This window comes from Podarcis tiliguerta (assembly GCF_965153285.1).
Source record: "Podarcis tiliguerta genome assembly, chromosome: 9".
Lineage (NCBI taxonomy): Eukaryota > Metazoa > Chordata > Lepidosauria > Squamata > Lacertidae > Podarcis > Podarcis tiliguerta.
In genome coordinates, this window is record NC_139542.1 from 11110118 (window position 1) to 11131704 (window position 21587).

The 21587-nt window shown below is 46.5% G+C and overlaps 1 protein-coding gene across 1 annotated transcript in view; it reads left to right on the top strand.

Moving 5' to 3' along the window:
• FRAS1 (Fraser extracellular matrix complex subunit 1) overlaps positions 1-21587 on the top strand; it is a 380286-nt gene that overhangs the window by 291563 nt on the left and 67136 nt on the right. Inside the window, exons 32-38 of the mRNA XM_083398098.1 lie at positions 230-344; positions 2038-2175; positions 8573-8605; positions 10203-10334; positions 12112-12237; positions 13599-13846; positions 20910-21061. Coding sequence (XP_083254224.1) covers positions 230-344; positions 2038-2175; positions 8573-8605; positions 10203-10334; positions 12112-12237; positions 13599-13846; positions 20910-21061 — 944 coding nt within the window. The remainder of the gene's footprint in view (positions 1-229; positions 345-2037; positions 2176-8572; positions 8606-10202; positions 10335-12111; positions 12238-13598; positions 13847-20909; positions 21062-21587) is intronic.

Sequence of the window (21587 nt, forward strand, 5' to 3'; positions counted from 1 at the left end):
CTGCTTTAAATAACTTACATAGGGAGTTTGGCAGAATTCTAGCTTCATCATGCTTTCAGATAGATGAGGTTTCTGTTTTGAAGTCACTCAATCCCAACACTGACATACAACTCCCTATCTCTGTCGTATATCAGCTGCTCCCTTAATTTGTCCCTCATGGGGGTTTTTTGCGGGGGGTAACTCTCCTAAGCATCTTGGTCTCAGCTTGTCACTTCTTAATTTATTTCAGGCTCTGGAAGACCGTGTGACCCCGATAGAACCCCATCATCTCTCCTTTGTCAACTCGGAGAGCCCAACTGAGAAAGTCGTGTACAATGTGACTGTACCTTTGCCACCAAATCAAGGCAAGATAACCTAGTAAAGGAGCTGTTGTGTTATTTTATTGACAGTTGAAACCTGGAGACTGGCAAAAAAAGCATCAAGGAAGGGATGGATTGTGGGGGATAGAAGCAATGAATCAGGGCTTGCCTAGAATAATGTTTATAGCTAAGCCAGCTCAGGGAAGACCAAAGAGCTGTCTTCAGGTGAAGCCTAAGGATGAGGCTATTGCTTCTTTTTCTCTGTTTTTGCAACCCACTATTTATGGGACACGGGTGGTGCTGTGGGCTAAACCACAGAGCCTAGGACTTGCCGATCAGAAGGTCGGCAGTATGAATTCCTGCAATGGGGTGAGCTCCCGTTGCTTGGTCCCAGCTCCTGCCAACCTAGCAGTTCGAAAGCACGGCAAAGTGCAAGTAGATAAATAGGTACCACTCCGGCGGGAAGGTAAACGGTGTGTCTGTGCGCTGCTCTGGTTCTCCAGAAGCGGCTTAGTCATGCTGGCCACATGACCTGGAAGCTGTACGCCGGCTCCCTCGGCCAATAAAGCGAGATGAGCGCCGCAACCCCAGAGTCGGCCCGGCTAGACCTAATGGTCAGGGGTCCCTTTACCTTTATTTATGGTGAAATTCCTAGGCTCGAATCAGATTGGCTTAGATTAAGCAGAGTTATTTTTCTGTAAAATGTGTTACGGTTAAGCAGAGCCAATCTGAATCAAGGCCCGCCTTCTGGCACCTGGCGTGATGCTTCAGAAGAATTGTGCAAGGCTGGAGACTCTGCAGGACACAGTCTTGGCATTTCGGAAATGACTCCTGGCAAGGCGCCAGGGATGAGCAGCCTGCCCCGGCTGCAGTGACTGCTCTATAAACAGCATGGAAGTGTCAAGCAAAGGGGGTGGGTTGTGTGCAGAGAGCAGCAGAAGTGTTATGAGGAGTGACAAAAGGCCTAATGTGAATTCTGTCTCCCGTGGAGTTTACGGAACTAGATTTATTGAGCTGGAGAGCTGGCATAGTGAAATAGCGGCATATTGAGGCGGAGGGCTGGCATCACCCCTGTGATGAGTCAGCCCTTCTCAAGTCAAGGTTGAGGTTAGGAAAATATTTTGTTCTCTTAGGAACTGCAGAGATGCCCATTAGGCTCTCTTCAGTCTTATTAGAAGGGGGTTTTCACATCGCTGCGCAAACACATCAGGCTCGAGTAGACCTGGGAAATGGAATTTTCCCAAGAGATATTGGATGTTAAGGACTGGCTGGGCAGATGGGAGAGAGCGGGAAGTGCCGTTCTTCTCTGTGTGAGATTAAAATCTGAGCTGGAAAAGAACTCATGGAACGTACTATTCTCCTTGTAGCTGAGTTACAATTACAAGCTCCTGATATCGAACTGTATTCATGTGGCCAGCATGACTAAGCCGCTTCTGGAGAACCAGAGCAGTGCACAGACACGCCGTTTACCTTCCCGCCGGAGTGGTACCTACTCATCTACTTGCACTTTGACGTGCTTTCGAACTGCTAGGTTGGCAGGAACTGTATTCATCACTAGAGGTGGCAATGTACAGACCAGAGAGTTCCTGGTTCAAGTCTCATACAAACTGACAATTAATTGGGTGGTCGTTGGATGAAATACAGGAAAGACATCAGCACTGTATCTGGTAACAAGATATGTTTGTAGAAACGTAACATATGCTGTGTGTTGAAAACGAAACTCTCCCTCTCTCTGCAGGCATTGTGGAGCACAGGGATAAGCCACTGTCCCCGGTAAAGTACTTTACACAGGCTGACATTAACCATGGCAAAATCGTGTACCGCCCACCTACTGCAGCCCCTCATATCAGAGAGCTGATGGAATTCTCCTTTGCTGGTAAGAAGCTAGTTGAATTGGGTAGTACGGGCAGGCAGATACAGTGGTGCCTTGCAAGATGAAAAGAATCCGTTCCGCGAGTCTCTTCGTCTTGCGGTTTTTTTCGTCTTGCGAAGCAAGCCCATTAGCGGATTAGTGCTATTAGCGCTATTAGTGGTTTAGAGGCTATTAGCGGCTATTAAAGGCTTAAGGGATTAGCGGATTAGCTGCTAAAAGGCTATTAGCGGCTATTAAAGGCTTAAGGGATTAGCGGATTAGCTGCTAAAAGGCTATTAGCGGCTTAGATCAGCTGATAAGCGGCTTAGATCAGCTGTTAAGCGGCTTAGCGAACAGCTGTTAAGCGGCTTAGGGGCTTGGGAAAAAGGGGGGAGGGGGGAAAAAACCCAGGAATCGCAAGACATTTTCGTCTTGCGAAGCAAGCCCATAGCAAATTCGTTTTGCGAAGCACCTCCAAAATGGAAAACCCTTTCGTCTAGCGGGTTTTCCGTCTTGCGAGGCATTCGTCTTGCGGGGCACCACTGTATCTGCTTGGGGGAATCTCCACGTTGCACATTCCTGTAGTCATCATTCAGTGCCATAGCTTGCAGTATAGACCAGGGCTTCAATAGATGCCCCTTCAATAGATGCTAAGGTGAGAAAAGACAAATTCTTGTTCTTGGCATGCTAGCTTTCCATATGACAGCACCGCAGCGCATTTAAGCAAGTAGTCCACACTTACAGCCTAAAGTGGCATAGTCCCCTTTGTACAACTGATACACGTCAAAGCCCAGGCTGCTTTTAAAAAAGCGAGGTTGAGAGGTTTGAGATTGCAAATTGGAGCAGAGAAGCTGACCTCTCCCTACCTGTTACTTCTCCAAAATCAATCTTTCAATGTGTTTAAACGGGCTGTTTACCTTTGCAGATGTGCTTGGGTTGGGTGGAAGCAGCTTTGGGATGAGTGATTTGGAGCAGGAAAAGGTACAAACTGTGACTGCCCCCTTCCAAACCGTACTCTCCTGAAGCAGCTTTTATTGGGATTACAGTAATTCCATTTTTTCCCATGTAACATTCGGTCAGTGGCTTAGCGTGGGTTGTCAGCACCCGGGGCAAGGCAAGTAATTTGCGCCCCCTAACCCGGGGCAAGGCAATTCCCCCCCCCCCCACTGCACTGTCCCTCCCCCAGATAGTCCCTCGCTCTCTCTCCGCACCGCACCGCACCGCACGCCTGGCACCCTCCCCTCCACAGTGGGCGGCGACCCGGTGGCTCAGATCGGATTCGCACAGCCAGCACTGCAGTGAGAGAGAGTGAGTGAGCCAGGTAGGGGCAGAGAGCTGCGAGTGCGAGCGCCCCCCCCCCAGATGTTGCGCCCGGTGCGGCCACCCCCCCTGCACCCCCCACGCTATGCCACTGCATTCGGTTAGGCCCCAGGGCAGTCATTTCTAAACTGGTGCCTTTAGGATCGTTTGGAATACAACTCCCATCACTGGCCGTGCTGTCTGGGGCTGATGGGAATTGTAACCCAAAGTATCCCGGAGGCATCAGATTTGGGATTGCTTCCCTAAGACAACCAGAATATGGGTTGAATATGGGGCTTATGCAGGCTCAAAGACCTGCTCAGCATCAAAGTCTCTTACACAAAATCTTGCACAAATCTCTCTTTCCATAGCTGCTCCTTTCACAGAATTCTGATAAGGAAAAATACTTGTTGTGAATTTTCCTTTGTGAGAGAGATTGGAAGTCCACACTGGGTGGAGGAGCTTGTTCTGATGTTCTCTGCATGAGAAACTCCATTTTCAAAGGGAATTATATTAACCATGGGCACCTCTTGTCCCGAATGTTCCTTCCATTCTGTTAGAACAGCATCCTTCCCATCCGCAATGCGATCAGCTGGTTATAATGCCTTTCCAAATGATATGTGGCAGTTCTGATGATATATACAGTCTCTCATTTGTTGGACTGCGTGTTCCAAGGCAATGAAATCTAAAAGCAATTATATTACTAAATCATTGGATTTTACCAGGACATAAAATTATCAGTTCATGAAACTCCCTGGCACACTGTCAAATAATTTGTAGCGCAGGACATCGAGACATAGATCTCAGGGGTATATTACAATGCAAACAGCTGCCATTTTTGAAAGTACAAAGCAAACAAACAACCCAATTCTCCCAATGGGCCTGAAATGAGAAAATGCCCGTTTACGGATAGGAAAAAAATGAGGCTTGGTGTGGTCAAAAGAGAAAGCACGGATCTGCATAAAATTTGCATATACATGCAAATTTAGAAGTAACCACTATATTTCAGATGGGAATACAAGACATCTCACTATAGTGGGGAAGACTGTGATCAGATGACTGGTCAATCGGTAGAGCATGAGGCTCGTAGTTTCAGCGCCGTGGGTTCAAGCCCCACATTGGGCAAAAAGAATCCTTCATTGAGAGCCAGTGTGGTGTAGTGGTTAAGAGCGGTAGTCTCGTAATCTGGGGGACCGGGTTCGCTTCCCCGCTCCTCCACATGCAGCTGCTGGGTGACCTTGGGCCAGTCACACTTCTCTGAAGTCTCTCAGCCCCACTCACCTCACAGAGTGTTTGTTGTGGGGGGAGGAAGGGAAAGGAGAATGTTAGCTGTTTTGAGACTCCTTAAAGGGAGTGAAAGGCGGGATATCAAATCCAAACTCTTCTTCTTCTGCATTGCAGAGGGTTGGACTAGAAGACCTTGGGGGTCCATTCCAACTCTACAATTCTGTGATTCTATGATTCTAGGTGGGGTACGGCGCTGTGGGTTAAACCACAGAGCCTAGGACTTGCCGATCGGAAGGTCGGCTGTTCAAATCCCCGCAACGGGGTGAGCTCCCGTTGCTCTGTCCCTGCTCCTGCCCACCTAGCAGTTCAAAAGCATGTCAAAGTGCAAGTAGATAAATAGGTACCACTCCAGCGGGAAGGTAAACGGTGTTTCCGTGCGCTGCTGTGGTTCGCCAGAAGCGGCTTAGTCATGCTGGCCACATGACCCAGAAACTGTATGCCGGCTCCCTCGGCCAGTAAAGCGAGATGAGCGCCGCAACCCCAGAGTCGGTCATGACTGGACCTAATGGTCAGGGGTCCCTTTACCCTTGCCTTTACCATTCACTAGCAAGTTCTTCTGCTCAAGCCCCAGTGACAACGAATGGAAGGTGTTCAACAGCACACGTCTAGAATTGAAACCGTACAATAGCACACATCTGAGCATTTTTTTCAGCATTTTTTAACTTTGGGATTTGGTTCCCATACTTAAGCTGGCCATGAGTGGATTTATTATGTTGTTACCGTTTTTTAAATATCTCGTTTCTTTAAAATGTGCTTTTAAATTGTTCTTACCGGTCCCAAGGAAGAGGCAAATGACAAGTATAAATGAATGTTCATTTAGAAGGCCTATTCCAATCCCAGAATGGTTTCGGAGCTTTGCAGTCCATGGCCAAAAATGTTTCAGTTTCGAAGAGGTCCCTCGTGGGAACTCTGATAGTACATACAGCGAGAGAAAGAGAGATTTTTGCCTTGTAAATCTGCAGCAATGCCTTTTAGGGCTAACCAAAATGTTACAAAATCACAAGCAGAGCTTTCAGTCTTCAAGAACTGGTAGGAAGAGGAGAAAAAAATGCCTTGGAGTTATATCCATAACATCTATATCTAGACTTGTTTTCAATATAGGGATTGCAGCCTTGATTGAATAAGGTTGCAGTCCTAATTGTGTCTACTCCTGTTGAACTAAATGGGGCTTGTTGTTGTTGTTTAGTCGTTCAGTTGTGTCCGACTCTTCGTGACCCCATGGACCAGAGCATGCCAGGCACTCCTGTCTTCCACTGCCACCCGCAGTTTGGTCAGATTCATGTTTGTAGCTTCGAGAACACTGTCTAACCATCTCATCCTCTGTCGTCCCCTTCTCCTTGTGCCCTCCATCTTTCCCAACATCAGGGTCTTTTCCAGGGAGTCTTCTCTTCTCATGAGGTGGCCAAAGTATTGGAGCCTCAGCTTCAGGATCTGTCCTTCCAGTGAGCACTCAGGGCTGATTTCCTTAAGAATGGATGCGTTTGATCTTCTTGCAGTCCATGGGACTCTCAAGAGTCTCCTCCAGCACCATAATTCAAAAGCGTCAATTCTTCGGCGATCAGCCTTCTTTATGGTCCAGCTCTCACTTCCATACATGGGGCTTAGGTAAAGGTAAAGGGACCCCTGACAGTTAAGTCCAGTCGTGAACGACTCTGGGGTTATGGCACACATCTCGCTTTACTGGCCGAGGGAGCTGGCGTTTGTCCTCAGACAGCTTCCGGGTCATGTGGCCACCTTGACTAAACCGCTTCTGGCGAAATCAGAGCAGCACACGGAAATGCCGTTTACCTTCCCGCCGGAGCGGTACTAATTTATCTACTTGCACTTTGACATGCTTTCAAACTGCTAGCTGGCAGGAGCAGGGACCGAACAACGGGAGCTCAGCCCGTCGCGGGGACTCGAACCACCGACCTTCTGATCGGCAAGCCCTAGGCTCTGTGGTTTAGACCACAGTGTAAATTTGAGTAGGTAGAATTGAAGCCTTAGGGTGCTCCTGGACTATTGCTGTTTATGCATGAGAGTCGGGTGGGATACTGGCACAGTCAGTTGCTCTTGTACAACAGTCCCGTCAAACCATCGCAATCAGACTTTGTGCAATAAGGAAAGTGAAGGGAAAATTCAGGATTAAGTATGGGATTACACTCACTGCAACATCCTCTAAGCTTCATGTAGCAAATCGGAGGAAATGATCAATAAACAGGTTATATGGAAGCAACCTTAGTCTCTGCTAGTGCTGGATGTCTTAGGTTGCATTCTACAAAATTGAGGGACCCTGAGGACCAATTCCCTAGTCCACCCCCCTGCAAAGCAGGAATATACAGCTCTTCCATGCGGGGATCGAACCTGCAACCTTGGCGTTCATCACCAAGCTCTAACCAACTGGAAGAAAGCAGCAATATTTGGATCCCATTTTTAGAAACATGTTATCAACAGGCATATAAATCGTCTAGTGCAGCGGGATGCGGGTGGCGCTGTGGTCTAAACCACTGAGCCTCTTGGACTTGCTGATCAGAAGGTCAGTGGTTCGAATCCCTGCAAAAGGGTGAGCTCCCATTGCTCTGTCCCAGCTCCTGCCAACCTAGCAGTTCAAAAGCATACTAGTGCAAGTAGATAAATAGATACCACTGTGGCGGAAAGGTAAACGGCATTTCTGTGCGCTCTGACACTCGTCACGGTCCTCCGTGCGCCAGTAGCGGTTTAGTCCTGCTGGCCCCATGACCCGGAAAGCTGTCTGTGGACAAACGCCTGTTCCCTCGGGCTGAAAGCGAGATGAGCGCCGCAACCCCATAGTCACCTTTGACTGGGCTTTACCTTTTACTTTTACCTAGTGCAGCACCATAAGCAGGTATAGAAGCCATTTCTTTTGTCCAGCTGTTGCTTCTCTGTCTGCAAATGCCTGAGATTGAAGCTACAGGGGCTATACTTTGCCCATGTGGCAGTTTAAGAGACACAAACCGCTTGACTGTTTCTAGATATAGGACCTTGAATAGGTCACCCACGCTAAATACACTCTTAATGAAAGCACTCTTGGGTTTGCCTTCAGATGAAATACTTCAAAATATTTCCGCCGCATCAATGTTCTTTGACCTGAGGGTCCCGGATGTTGTCAAGCTACAACTCCCGACCTCCCCAGCCAGCTTAACCTTCAACCTAAGGTTGAAGGGCACGGAGCTAGCTCAAGAGTTGCTGGCCTGTAGACCTTCAGATATTGGACTCCAACTCCCATCAGACCCACCTCTCGTGGCTGATAGTCAGGGCTGATGAGAGTTGTAATCCAGCAACAAATGGAGGGCCACAGGTCAGCTATCCTTCAACTAGATCTAAGAGGTACACACCATGCATTTTAAGCACATTCTCTCTTTAAAGAATTCTGGGCACAGTTGTTTGCTAAGAATGCTTGGAAATGTACGTTGTGATGGGTAAACTGCAGTTCTTTGAGAGGTTCGTGTGTGCTTTACAGGCATATTTAAGGCTTAGGCTCAAACGCTGCAAGTAGTAAGAGTTCCCACAATTTTTTCTGGAGTTTTAGTGCCTACTGTAGGACTGATGAGCCTTCTCCCACTGACCTCACATGTTCAGTGCTTCTGAAAGGAGGTAGACCAACTTGGAGCGAGCTGTTTATTTACAAGATGAGCTGAAATCCAAGGGGCTATTGGCTCAAATTCTTAATATGCTCATTATTTCAAAATGGAGGGAGTTTGTTTCTGGACCTCACCCCACCAAATCTCATCAGCCTCACTGGCTGAAGTGGTTTTGTAGGTCAGGTAAGGCGACATTGTATTTTGCCACGCGCTGAAAACAATTACGTTCTCTTTTTGTGTTTAATTTCCTCTAGGCCTTCCAGAATCCGTCAGCTTTCGTTTTACAGGTACACATCGCCCTGCAGTTCATTTTCTAACGTGTTGCGAGCTTGTTTAGTATGTTGTTAATACCTGCTAGTTTAAAAATAACAGTGATTAAATCCTAGCTTGCGATGAAGGTGAAACAGCATGATTAGCAATCTTAGCAAGAAAAAAAAAAGATCAAGGGATGTGAAAGGAAATTAGCAGGGAGAAGTGATCGTGTGAGGGGGTGCTTAACCCTTCCTCCTCCTGTTGTTTTCCCCCAACTGCTTTTCTCCACACACCTCCAACTAGGGAGAGGAAGATGCAGGGACATGCAGTAGGCAGGAGAAAGCTCTTAAGCACACCCTTCTCATTTACCTTGCTGCTGTCAAATGTCCTCATTCTATCACTGTGCTTTGCAGCTGTTTAGTGGGCCTTAGGATTCTAGAGCTGGGTTCTGCCAGAAATAATAGATTTCCAGAATAAGAAAGTAAAGCTTTGACCTAATACGTATAGGCAACTTTCCTGCAGATAATGGAAGACAGCTATTTTTAGGGGGCGGAACAGTTAATGAAGCTATTATAGTTGTTGTTATGTGTTTTTTTTAAGAGGATTGCATTTTCTATAAAAGTGTGAATTAGTTCATTTCCTGCAGATGATGAAGACAGTTTTGGGTATTTTGGGGGGTGGGGGCAAATCCTAGATAGGGGGGCAAGGATAAATTTTACTGAAGTTATCATAACCCTTTACTTACTGAAGTTATTATAACCCTTTACATAAAAGTAAATTAGTTATCACAGACTAGCAAAATGCTTATTATGGACAAAGGGGGAGAGGGTAGATTTTTAGAGACACACATCCTAGATGATGATGATGATGGTTTTAACAATATCCTACCTTAACGTTAGGTTGATGTCCAAGGCGGTTTACTTAGCAATATTGAAAGGGGGTGGGAAACAAAGTAAAAAACAACAACCACATATCAACAAATATGCAACACCAAAAGGAGCAGTACACCATATCCAGCCAAACCCAACGGCAATTAAAACCCACCAGAGGGGTTTGGTGAATGAAACTACAGTCGTAACCTCGGAAGTCGAATGGAATCTGTTCCGGAAGTCCGTTCAACTTCCAAAACGTTTGGAAACCAATGCACGGCTTCTGATTGGCTGCAGGAAGCGCCTGCAGCCAATCAGAACCCACGGAACCTGCGGCAGACATTCGGGTTCCAAAGAATGGTCACACTCACTTCCAAGTTTGTGCTGTTCAGGAGCCAAAAAGTCCAAGTTCCGGGGCATTCCGGATCCAAGGTGCGACTGTATTGTAAACCTGGTGTTTAAAGGACAGTGAAACAGCAAATATATTTGGAGAGGATGTTCCACAGCAAGGGTACCATTACAGAAAAGGCCGTTCCTAGTAGCCACCCACCTGATCTTTGAGGGTGCATATAGGTACATAGATTCATATAAGATGCCATATTTCAAATACCCCATTTGTAACACTATAGGTCAAAACTGGCACTTTGAATTGCAGCGAGTCATTTACTTCACTTGCAAGTAGGTAGGGGAGAATTGTGTGGGGGTTTTTTTAGGGCTTGTTCTTATATATAAGGCAAATTCATTTAAATGGTTTTCCCTTCAGTCTCAGATGGAGAACATACAAGCCCTGAGATGACATTTACTATCCACTTGCTCTCTACTGATGATGGATCGCCGCTATTCCAGATCACTGCTCCAGTCCTTGAGGTCAGCCAAGGAGGCAGAGCCACTATCGGTAAGGAGAAAGATCAAGAAATCTAGCAGACTCAAGCTGCAGCCCACAGCCCAGTTGCAATTCACACACATTGTAGTCCACTTAGGATCTTTCCATAAATTAGCTGGTCTATGGTTACCAGCAGTGGCGTAGCGTGGGTTGTCAGCACCCGGGGCAAGGCAAGTAATTTGCGCCCCCTAACCCGTGGATTTTAGCAGGGGGCAGAGAGCTGCGAGTGCAAGCGCCCCCCCCAGATGTTGCGCCCAGTGCGGCCGGCCCCTCCTGCACCCCCCACGCTACGCCACTGGTTACCAGATTTTTTCAATGAATCTGGGGACACTTTTTTATTTTTTATTTTTTTTTGAAGCTGAGTAGCAACAGGGAGTCAGTAGTGGGGATGGTAAGGCAAAAGACCCTGGGCCCCCAAGCACACATGCATATTGTATAAAGGTGCAAAGCCCTTCTTTCTCACCCTGTGAAACACAAACGCTGAACCAGAGCCAGGGCTTTTTCGGCTGTGGCCCCAATCTGGTGGAACACTCTGTCACAAGAGACTAGGGCCCTGCGGGACTTGACATCTTTTTCCAGGGCCTGCAAGACAGAGCTTTTCCACCAGGCCTTTGGCCAAGGCACAGTCTGACCCCCTCCTTTGGCAATCCTCTCAGAACTCTAGCCCAATGGTTGCCATTAATCTGATTTGAATTAATTTTATAATGAAATGATTTTAGAATGTTGCATTATTTTACTGTTGTTAGCCTCTCTGAGCCCAGCTTCGGCTGGGGAGGGCGGGATATAAATAAAATTTTATTATTATTATTTATTATTATTATTATTATTCCCCATGTGTAGCCCTGTTTCCCTTCTGCTACAGTTCCTCCAAAAGCAAAATCATTTATCTTGCTGTCCACTGTGGCGAACTTATCATGAAGTTATGTCGTTCTTAGGTTATTCCACCCCATTCATTTCAGTGCAATGGAAATAGGGGTGGGCTTAAGCAATTATATATCATTTGTGGTCTGGAAGCAACAACAAACACAGATAATACAGTTGTACCTTGGAAGTCGACCGGAATCTGTTCCGGAAGTCCATTTGACTTCCTAAATGTTCAAAAACTAAATCGCAGCTCCTGGTTGGCTGCAGGAAGTTCCTGCAGCCAATCAGAAGCCCCGGAAGCCCCGTCAGATGTTCGGCTTCCAAAAATAGTTCGCAAACCGGAACAGTCACTTCTGGGTTTGCAGCGTTCAGGAGCCAAAATGTTCGGGAACTACTCTGTTCGAAAACCAAGGTACGACCGTATTTGCTGACTGACTTCTGTTCTGCACATGAGACGAATAAGCTGATATTAGCATTTTTCACCTCTAGGTCTGCCGAAATTTTTCAACATTCTTGGTCATGAACGTAGTATTTCTTGCACTGCCTGTTTCCTAAGCATGTTATATTCACCTATGCACATTCATTGGTCAATGTGGGAAATAGTCACATTTTCCAGTAACGCATGGAGACAGTGAACATCAACTGGGCAAGATGCAAAAATCACCTTTTGATAGCGTTCATTTGCACACATTCTCTGTTGTTTTGACAACTTTCAGAATCTAGTCAAATTCTCTAGGAACTATAAGTACTTTGGTTTCTGTGGTTTTAGCATTGGTCGAGGATGTGCCTGTTTATAGTGTTGTTTTTGTGTCATATGCGTCACTCTTCTCCCTTTGTAATCTGCTCATACTAAAATACTCCAGCTTTTCTGAGAGGATAAAAACCCAAATAAATGCATTTTGCTTCCCCTACTTGGATCCCTCAGGGATACAGCTGACAGTGAGCGATGTGGACACAACTCCTGAAGACCTTTTCTTTGAAGTGGTGGATCCTCCTCGTCATGGAGATCTCTTCAAGCACAGCTCCACATTCCCAAGCCGCCTGAGTGCAGGTAGGCATGTGTGGTTTATTTTATTTTTTATTTTTTTGTAGACTAAGACACATCTCTCTGTAAGGAAAAATGTGTGGCATATAAGGCAAACTGTGTGTGCTTATTTTTCTTGGAATGTAGACATCCCCAGTGTGTCACAGTGGCCTGGCTCATGTATTTTTTTTAACAAATTTTATTGCTTTTTAAATAAAACAAATACAAGAACCATTCAACACTTATCCAGCATTACATCTAATGGTGTTTGTTCTATCCAATGAATAGTCAATATTCAAACCTATTACAGTTGTACCTTGGTTGACAAACGCCTTGCAACTCGAACGCTTTGGCTCCCGGACGCCGCAAACCCAGAAGTGACTGTTCTGGTTTCCGAACGTTCTTTAGAACCTGAACGTCCGATGGGGCTTCCGCAGCTTCCAATTGGCTGCGGGAGCTTCCTGCAGCCAGTCGGAAACTGGCTCTAATTTTGGAACGTTTTGGAAGTCGAACGAACTTCCGGAACAGATTCCATTTGACTTCTGAGGTACAACTGCACTTAACGTAATTCCTCCACTGAGAAGATTGAGCGGCTGGCATAACAAGGTCTTGATTTGGGTCATGAACATTGTTAAAGAAAGAGCTCCAGGTTTCTTGGAAGGTCTCTCTTTTCGGTGCCTGTGTATTTGTGACAAAACAAACCCTTGCGCCACAGTTCTCACCATCTGGTTTGGGGCGGGGGGTTGGATTTAATTTATTTATTAGGCAACCCCCTCCAACTTCCTTCCTTCCTTCCTTCTTCTTTTTTTAATGTATTTTTATTAAAGATTTTCTTGATTTACAAAGGCATCTTGTATTCCCGCCCCCCAATAACACTTTTTTTTTACAAATCGGGTTCATTTGTTGAGACATTAGGAAGAATAGGGGGAAAGAGGTGGATGGGGAAAAATATGAGTGGGGTGGGGTTGGGTGGCGATGTTTCTATTTTACTTACTATATGTGGGGTTTGGTGTCAGCGTTGCTTGTGCAGGTTCTTTGCTGTTCGCTTGTGTTCCTTTGGTGGTGAGAGAGGTTGGGGTTGGCCTAGGGTGTGGTTATTCATTTGTGGTTGGCTGTGGTGGTCTTTGTTTTCATGTGTGAGTGGGGTGGGTGGGTGTTATGGATCAGGTTAGCCATATTGATTTGTATGCTGCTGGTGGATTTTTGTCATTGTCTGGTAGGGCTGTGTATGTGATAAAGGGGAGCCATACCGGGGTGAAGGCGTCTTCTTCTATTTGTCCCCGTGTCAGTTTCAGTTTATTGGTTAATTTTTCTAGTAAGGCTGTTTCCCAAGTTCTCACCATGTTGTACATGGGAAACTCCTGATTTCAACCTTTCTTTCTGAGAAGGAGATACCTTCACGTATGAGGAGGTCACCAGGAACGCTCTGCAGTATATCCACGATGGTTCGTCCTCAGCGGAAGACACGATGGAGATTTCAGTGACCGATGGCATCACCACAGCGACGGCCGTACTGAAAGTCGAAGTAGCCCTGATCGACAACGAAGGCCCCAGGCTGGATCCCGGCTGCTCACTTGCCATCACGGTGGCTGCTAGAAGCTCTGTGATCATCACCCGATCCCACTTTGCCTATATTGTAAGTAAACCATTTGTTTCCAGCCTCTTAGCCTCGATAATGTACCAGTCTATCAGCCTGTTGGGGTGTTAGGGGAGGGGTAGTACCTCTGGTGGGGGACACATTTCGGGTAGTTTGTCATCCTGCACTCCACTCTCACCTATGGCACCTAGAAGCTGTCTGCATTTGACAGTGGCCACAACCCGGCAACAGCTTTGATTGGCCAGGTAAACCAGGTGAGGGTAGCTAATAGGTCTCAAACCCTTGGTGAATTAGGGACTTCCACTGCATGCAAAGACAGGCTCCGTTGGATTGCATGGATAAGGAGGGGAAAAATCGAGAAAATTTAGAGCCATACTTTAAAACATAACAAAAGTTAAGATACTAAAAAAGATTAAAATTGCCTCAACTTCCAAAGCATCTGCATAGCCATGTCTAAGTAGCAACGTTTTTAGCAGGTGCCAAAAGGAGTACAATGATACCTCGGGTTACAGACACTTCAGGTTACAGACGCTTCAGGTTACAGACTCCGCTAACCCAGAAATAGTACCTCGGGCTAAGAACTTTGCTTCAGGATGAGAACAGAAATCGTGCTCTGGTGGCGCGGCGGTAGCAGGAGGCCCCATTAGCTAAAGTGGTGCTTCAGGTTAAGAACAGTTTCAGGTTAAGAATGGACCTCCAGAACAAATTAAGTTCTTAACCTGAGGTACCACTGTATAGTGAAGGAGCCTGTATGATATCAATAGGCAAGGGGTTCCAAAGTTCTTATATTTGTGGAGTACTTAGAGATAGCTTTAGATGGTTTCTGTCCATTTCCCTATGTTTGTTTTAAAAACGTTAGAAGGAGGAGAATGTCCATTGGTGCCCGGTTGTAATACATCGAATGACTTTCACAAGGTTCAAAGGACTGTTCACTTTTTGTTTCTTTCTTTTATCTTTACGTCAACCTTGTGAGGCAGATAAGACCCAGAAAGTCAGTGTGGTTTAGTGGTTAGAGTGTAGGACTAGGGCCTGGGAGTTCAGGGTTTGGGTCCAGTCTCCCCCGTGAAGCTCTCTGAGTGACCTTGGGCCAGTCACAAACCCTCAACCTAACCTACCTCACAGGGTTGTTGTGAAGAAAAATTGGGGAGAGGGCATGGAGAGCTACACACAGCACCTTGAATCTCCTTGGAGGAAAGTTGCAATAAATAAAGGAGAGTGAAAGGTCCAGATCACTCTAGCGAGTTTCATGACTGAGCAGCGATTTGAACTACGACCTCCTCAGTCCTTGTTTGAACACTTGCTGTTGGGGAGCCAAAACAGTCCAAGGATATGAAAAGAAACAGCGGTAACAGATGCTCCAAGTGTCCCTATTTTCCAGGGACAGTCCTGGCTTTACAGAAGCCATCCTGGTTTGTGGTTTGATCTCGGAATGTCCTTCTAGAATCATAGAATCATAGAGTTGGAAGAGACCACAAGGGCCATCGAGTCCAACCCCCTGCCAAGCCTCTGCTTAAAGGCCTCCAAAGAAGGAGACTCCACCACACTCCTTGGCAGCAAATTCCACTGTCAAACAGCTCTTACTGTCAGGAAGTTCTTCCTAATGTTTAGGTGGAATCTTCTTTCTTGTAGTTTGGATCCATTGCTCCGTGTCCGCTTCTCTGGAGCAGCAGAAAACAACCTTTCTCCCTCCTCTATGTGACATCCTTTTATATATCTGAACATGGCTATCATATCACCCCTTAACCTCCTCTTCTCCAGGCTAAACATGCCCAGCTCCCTTAGCCGTTCCTCATAAGGCATCATTTCCAGGCCTTTGACCATTTTGGTTGCCTTCCTCTGGACACGTTCCAGTTTTCTTTTCTAGACATGTTGGCAGGTATGGAGTTATCCAACTCCCAAGCCCTGTGTAGTCAATCCTGTATAGGGAAGTTTTTAAAAAAATGTTTAATGTTTTATTATGTTTTTAATACGTATTGGAAGCTGCTCAGAGTGTCGGGGGCAACCCAAGCCAGATGGGTGGGCCATAAATAGTGAAATAATAATAATAATAGAATAGGATGTCCCTATTTTCATTGGAGAAATGTTGGAAGGTATGTGGCAAACTTGAATGCCTTAAAGAACCAAGCTTGACCCGGAACTTATTGTGCAGGGTAGGATTTGCCATATGACTGGTTTGTCTTCTGCACATTTGGCTAATTCTTCTTGCAGTTCCCTTCCTTTAGCAACGCCTCAGTGAAGATGTCTAGGCTCCTTGATGTCTCCCCAGGCTCGGGGCCTGCCATTAGTTTGAATCTCCTTGACACTCCCTGGGCCTGTGTACTTGCAGAGGAAACACTTCCTACGATTGTGTTAAGGTGTGAAGGGCGGTTTCTTAAGAAATGTGACTCTTGGCCTGCTCTCCCCGGCGTTTCAAGGAGCTTCTAGCGCAGCCCTGGCACGTAGCCTGGCCTCTCTTCACGTTTTATTATTTGGAGACAAAAGCTGACCCGGAGCCAGCGGCTGCATTCCAAAGCCGTAAAAGTGTGAGGGAGAACGCTGTAACATAAACCGCCGACATCCCTCTCAATGTTCTCGCTTGGCAGAAGTTTCAACCTTTTCTGCCGTGTCCTGCTTGCGGCTGCCAAAAAAGCGTACGAGTGGGGGGAAGAATGAGTTCTTTATTTCTAACCAGGTGTTTGGGACCGTGCCTGTTACATGAAGGTAGAGGTGGAGTGCAAAGGTAAAACGAAAATTAAGCTAATCCCGGAGTCAGGTGCTATTAAGCCTCTTTCGTTTGAGGGCCCACCATGGAGGCAGTAGAAAGCATGCCTAGCCGGGTGTGGAGCAGTTTGTAGACCTAAACAGACACAGATTTAACTCTGGTTCCCTTTCAGATCCCATCGACCCCAACTAATTCCCAGAGTGGTTTAATAATCAACCCCCCTTTCACACAGCACCAGTTTACCAAATAGGCAGAGGAGACAACAGATCAAAATAATATTGATTTGATCTTGGAGCAAAATTACAATCAAGCATCCTTAGTTCAATGTTATCCCACCAAAGCACGCACATGAGGGCCTCCCCCCCCCCAAAAAAAAAATATTTCAACTGCCTAGGGGTCTCCACAGGGTTTAATCTGGCACAGCTTTCACAGGAACTCTGGGAATTGTAGTTCTGTGAGGGGGAATAGGGTCTCTACTAACAACCCTCACCATCCTTAACAAGTTGCTCTTTGGGGAAAGCCATGACTACTTAAAGTGGCACGATTCTGCTTTAAATGTATAGTGCAATTTGGGGTTGTCTTATACAAGGATAGTGCAGAGGGGGGACGGGCGATTGGTGGCAGCCGTGAGCAGGAGATTGCCAGCGGCGAATCGGTGGGTGATTGATGGCTGCGGCAAGGCCTGCTGTCGATTGGCTGCTGCTGCGGCAATTGGGCGGGTGATTGGCGCTTCGGCGAGGCATGCGATTGGCAGCGGTGGCCAGGCAGGTGGATGATTGTTGGCAACTCTGAGCAAATCCCACCCCCAAAAAAGCTTAACAACTGTGGGCAATCTCCCCCCATTTCCTTAATTAATTTGGAGTCCCAGAAAATAGGGCTCATCTTATATACGGGGGCGTATTATACACAGAAAAAGACAGTATGTGTCCATGAAAAAAAAATCACCTATTCTGCTCACACCTCCCGTTTCCCCAGTTTTCTTGTGTATGAGCTCCTTGGGGTAGGGCCTGGCATACCTGTTCTTTCAAAAGCACCTTGGAGCTGCCACTTCACCAGGGTTCCTCTTGTGCTGACGTGTTGAACAAAAGGTAGGCTCACCTGGGAAGGAACACACAAGCTCACAGGAAGCTGCCTGACATTGGGTCAGATCATTTGTCCATCTCTCATAGTATTGTCTGCTGCGTCTGGCAGTTTCTCTCCAGAGGCTCAGGTGGAGAAAGGTCTTCCATCTTGTCACCTATAACTTGACGGTTTTGACTGGAGTTGGCAAGGGTTGCATCCTGCATCTTCGTGAGCTTCTGTGTGCAGCGCATGAGCTCTACCACGAGCTCTCGCCACCCCTACATCCCTGAATCAGGGTGGTTTAGCACCCTCCTCCAAATTATAGAATTGTAGGTTTGGAAGGGATTGTGGGTGGTCATCTTGTCCAACTCTCTGCAACGCAGGAATCTTTTTGCTCAAGGTGGGGCTCAAACCCACAACCCTGAGGTTATGACAGTGGCGTAGCATGGAGGGCACAGGGGTGGTTGCCCTGTGTGTGAAATGGTTAGAGGGTGCAGAATTTCAACAGCTGGAGGTGCCTCAATACAGCTGTGCCCATCCCTCGCTGGGCTCATTGAAAATGGCTTCTCCTTGTGAACCAGGAAGTAACCTCTCTAGACAACACAACAACTCTTCTTTTCTTATCTCTGTGGCTCCAATCTCCTGAGTGATGTGGGATGCCATAAGGGAGTTGAAATCACATGTGTACTCCATCTATTTCCCTCCCTCCCACCCAGCCACCCCCTCCATGTGGCCCTGGGCACTGGCAACCCACGCTACACCACTGGGTTAAGAGTCTCTACCAAATTTTCCATTTCTCCATTACCAAAATCTGGGGGGGGGGGGGATGGCAACTGTCCCACTCCTCTTTCAGAAGGTGAGGTCTTCGTATACATACTGTGAGTTGTATGTATGTGTGCCTGGATTTCGTGGATTTAGCCCATGAAGGTCTGAAGAGAAAAGTTTACAATAATAAATAATGTTATTATTTATACCCAGCCACTGTGGGCGGCTTACAGCATACAGTATATGGGACTTGGGTTTCCAGCTCCTCCAGTTCTATGGTCTTATGCTCATCCCATGTGATGCTCCAACTTGGAAGACTCTGTTGGCATTTTGAGTATTCAGGACTGTTGCTTAACACAACGTTTAAATATATATATATATTTATGTATAACAGTCGGAATGCAGGACATACTATTCATGCTGCTGGTCCTATTTTAATACTGTTTCCACCTAAAATATCTCCTCATCCTGTTCTTTAAGGATTTAGATGACAAACTAAAATGGGCCTGCAGCTGGCGTGTTGAGGTTACTAGCAAAATCCTTCATAAAAATAACTTTGATTTGGAAAAAACGACAAAACCAAAAAGGAGGGTTAAGGAATTCTGAGCTGCAAAGGTGTTAGGTTGGGTATGCAGCTTGTTGATTCATTGTTGAGTTTTAATCATTAATTGACTAATTAACTAATCTGCATAACTTTGCTTGTGAATAGAACATTAGTTCTGAAGAGGAAAGCATTCTTTCATTCATTTTGGAACAGGGGTTGGGGGCCCCACCCTATGGGCTAATGGAATTGTTTGTACTTGCAATAAAAAATATTAGCTTTTTTTCTCTTCAAAAGTCTACTTCCTGATCAAGGGCATCCCCCCCCCCCCCCCGGTGATCAACCTAATTTGAATCAATTTATAGAATCATAGAATTGTACACTTGGGAGGTGATCCTGAGGGTCATCTAGTAGTCCAACCCCCTGCAAAGCATCCATGAGAGATGACCATCCAACCTCTGCTTAAAAACCCTCAAGGAAGGAGAGTCTACAACCTCTAGCAGATTTATTAACTAAGCATCAAAGACCTAGAATCCAATGAATTTTAGGGCTGCTCAGGCGTCGCATTTTGGCGGTGCTGTGGTCTAAACCACAGAGCATAGGGCTTGGCGATCAGAAGGTCGGTGGTTCGAATCCCCGCAACGGGGTGAGCTCCCATTGCTCGGTCCCAGCTCCTGCCAACCTAGCAGTTCAAAAGCACACCAGTGCAAGTAGATAAATAGGTACCGCTCCAGCGGGAAGGTAAATGGTGTTTCCGTGCGCTATTCTGGTTTGCCAGAAGCGGCTTAGTCATGCTGGCCACATGACCCGGAAGCTGTACGCCGGCTCCCTCGGCCAATAAAGCGAGATGAGCGCCGCAACCCCAGAGTCGTCCGCGACTGGACCTAATGGTCAGGGGTCCCTTTACCTTAACCTAACTTGGGAGATGTAGTATCAGGAACAGGCAGGACTGTGTTTATACTGTGTGAGACAGTTTCATGCCCAGGCAGCCCAATCCTTGAATAAGTTAACTTTTGCATGAAATTATTCAAATCAGAGGGGGACATTGCACAATTCCTCTGATTTTGCCTAACATTTAATACAGTGGTACCTCGGGTTAAGAACTTAATTTGTTCTGGAAGTCTGTTCTTAACCTGAAACCTGTTCTTAACCTGAGGTACCACTTTAGCTAATGGGGCTTCCCGCTGCCACCACGCTGCTGCTGCGCGATTTCTGTTCTCATCCTGAACCACAAATGGTTGAAGCCAGTTTGTTGTAGTGGTTAGAGTGTTGGACTAAGACCTGGGAGACCTGGGTTCGAATCCCCACTCATCTGTGAAGCTCACTGAGTGACCTTGAATGCAGTCACTGTCTCTCAGCCTAACCTACCTCACAGGGTTGTTTAAATGAGGAGGGAGAGAAATCATGTATACTCTAAATCAGCATTTCCCAACCTTGGGCCTCCAGCTGTTTTTGGACTACAACTCCCATAATCCTCAGCTAGCAAGACCAGTGGTCAGGGATGATGGGAATTGTAGTTTGAAAACAGCTGGAGGCCCAAGGTTGGGAAACACTGCTCTAAATGACAAGAGTTCTGTTCTCCACCTGGTCTTGTTCCCCTCATTTTAGCCCGACAAGGGACATGGGTGGCGCAAGGGACATGGGTGGCGCTGTGGGTTAAACCACAGAGCCTATGACTTGCCGATCAGAAGGTCGGCGGTTCGAATCCCCACAACGGGGTGAGCTCCCGTTGCTCGGTCCCTGCTCCTGCCAACCTAGCAGTTCGAAAGCACGTCAAAGTGCAAGTAGATAAATAGGTACCGCTCCAGCGGGAAGGTAAACGGCGTTTCCGTGCGCTGCTCTGGTTCACCAGAAGCGGCTTAGTCATGCTGGCCACATGACCCGGAAGCTGTCTGTGGACAAACGGCGGCTCCCTCGGCCAGTAAAGCGAGATGAGTGCCGCAACCCCAGAGTCGGTCACGACTGGACCTAATGGTCAGGGGTCCCTTTACCTTTTTAACTCCTGCTCTTTTTCTTCTCACTTCTCTTTTTAGGATAATAACTCTCCTGATTCCAAGATAAGGATTCAGTTAATTTCCCTTCCCATGTATGGAACTCTGGTGCGGATAATACCTGGACAGCATTCTCAGGAGTTTTCTGAAGTCTATAATTTCACAATGGAAGACATCAACAATAAAAGAATCAGGTAATCCTGGGGAGATTTGCAAAATTCTTCCAAGCACCCTAAACCCTCCCTGCTTATTCAGAAATCCACAGTGCCACCTACAGGGAAGACAGGCACTGAACATCAACAATGCTTTTATAGCCCGTCTCGCAGAACGTCTAATGATTGAGTGCCGATCTTTTCATGTTTTGTGGACTGAATTACTACTGCAAATAAGTGCTTCACAAACAAAGCTTATAAAAATTATTCTCCCAGCACAAATGTGAAGGATAGAGCAGGAAGAGAAAACGGAGAAGCTTTCTGTTTAAAGAAAGTGTTAAGCTGTTGGGTGTTTTTGGACTTGGAAAAAAAGATAACTGAGGGGAATATGGCTAGTGAAATTATTTGCTAAAGTGCCCGTCTCCTAAGGCAGACGGCATTTCGGGACTCCAAATCCTTCTTCTCAACATTACCTCTAACATTGTATGATGTACAGTATAATTTAGCACTGAAGAAAAGCAATATTTTTTTCCAGTGAGTTAAAGACAGGGGCCTCTATAGGCATAAT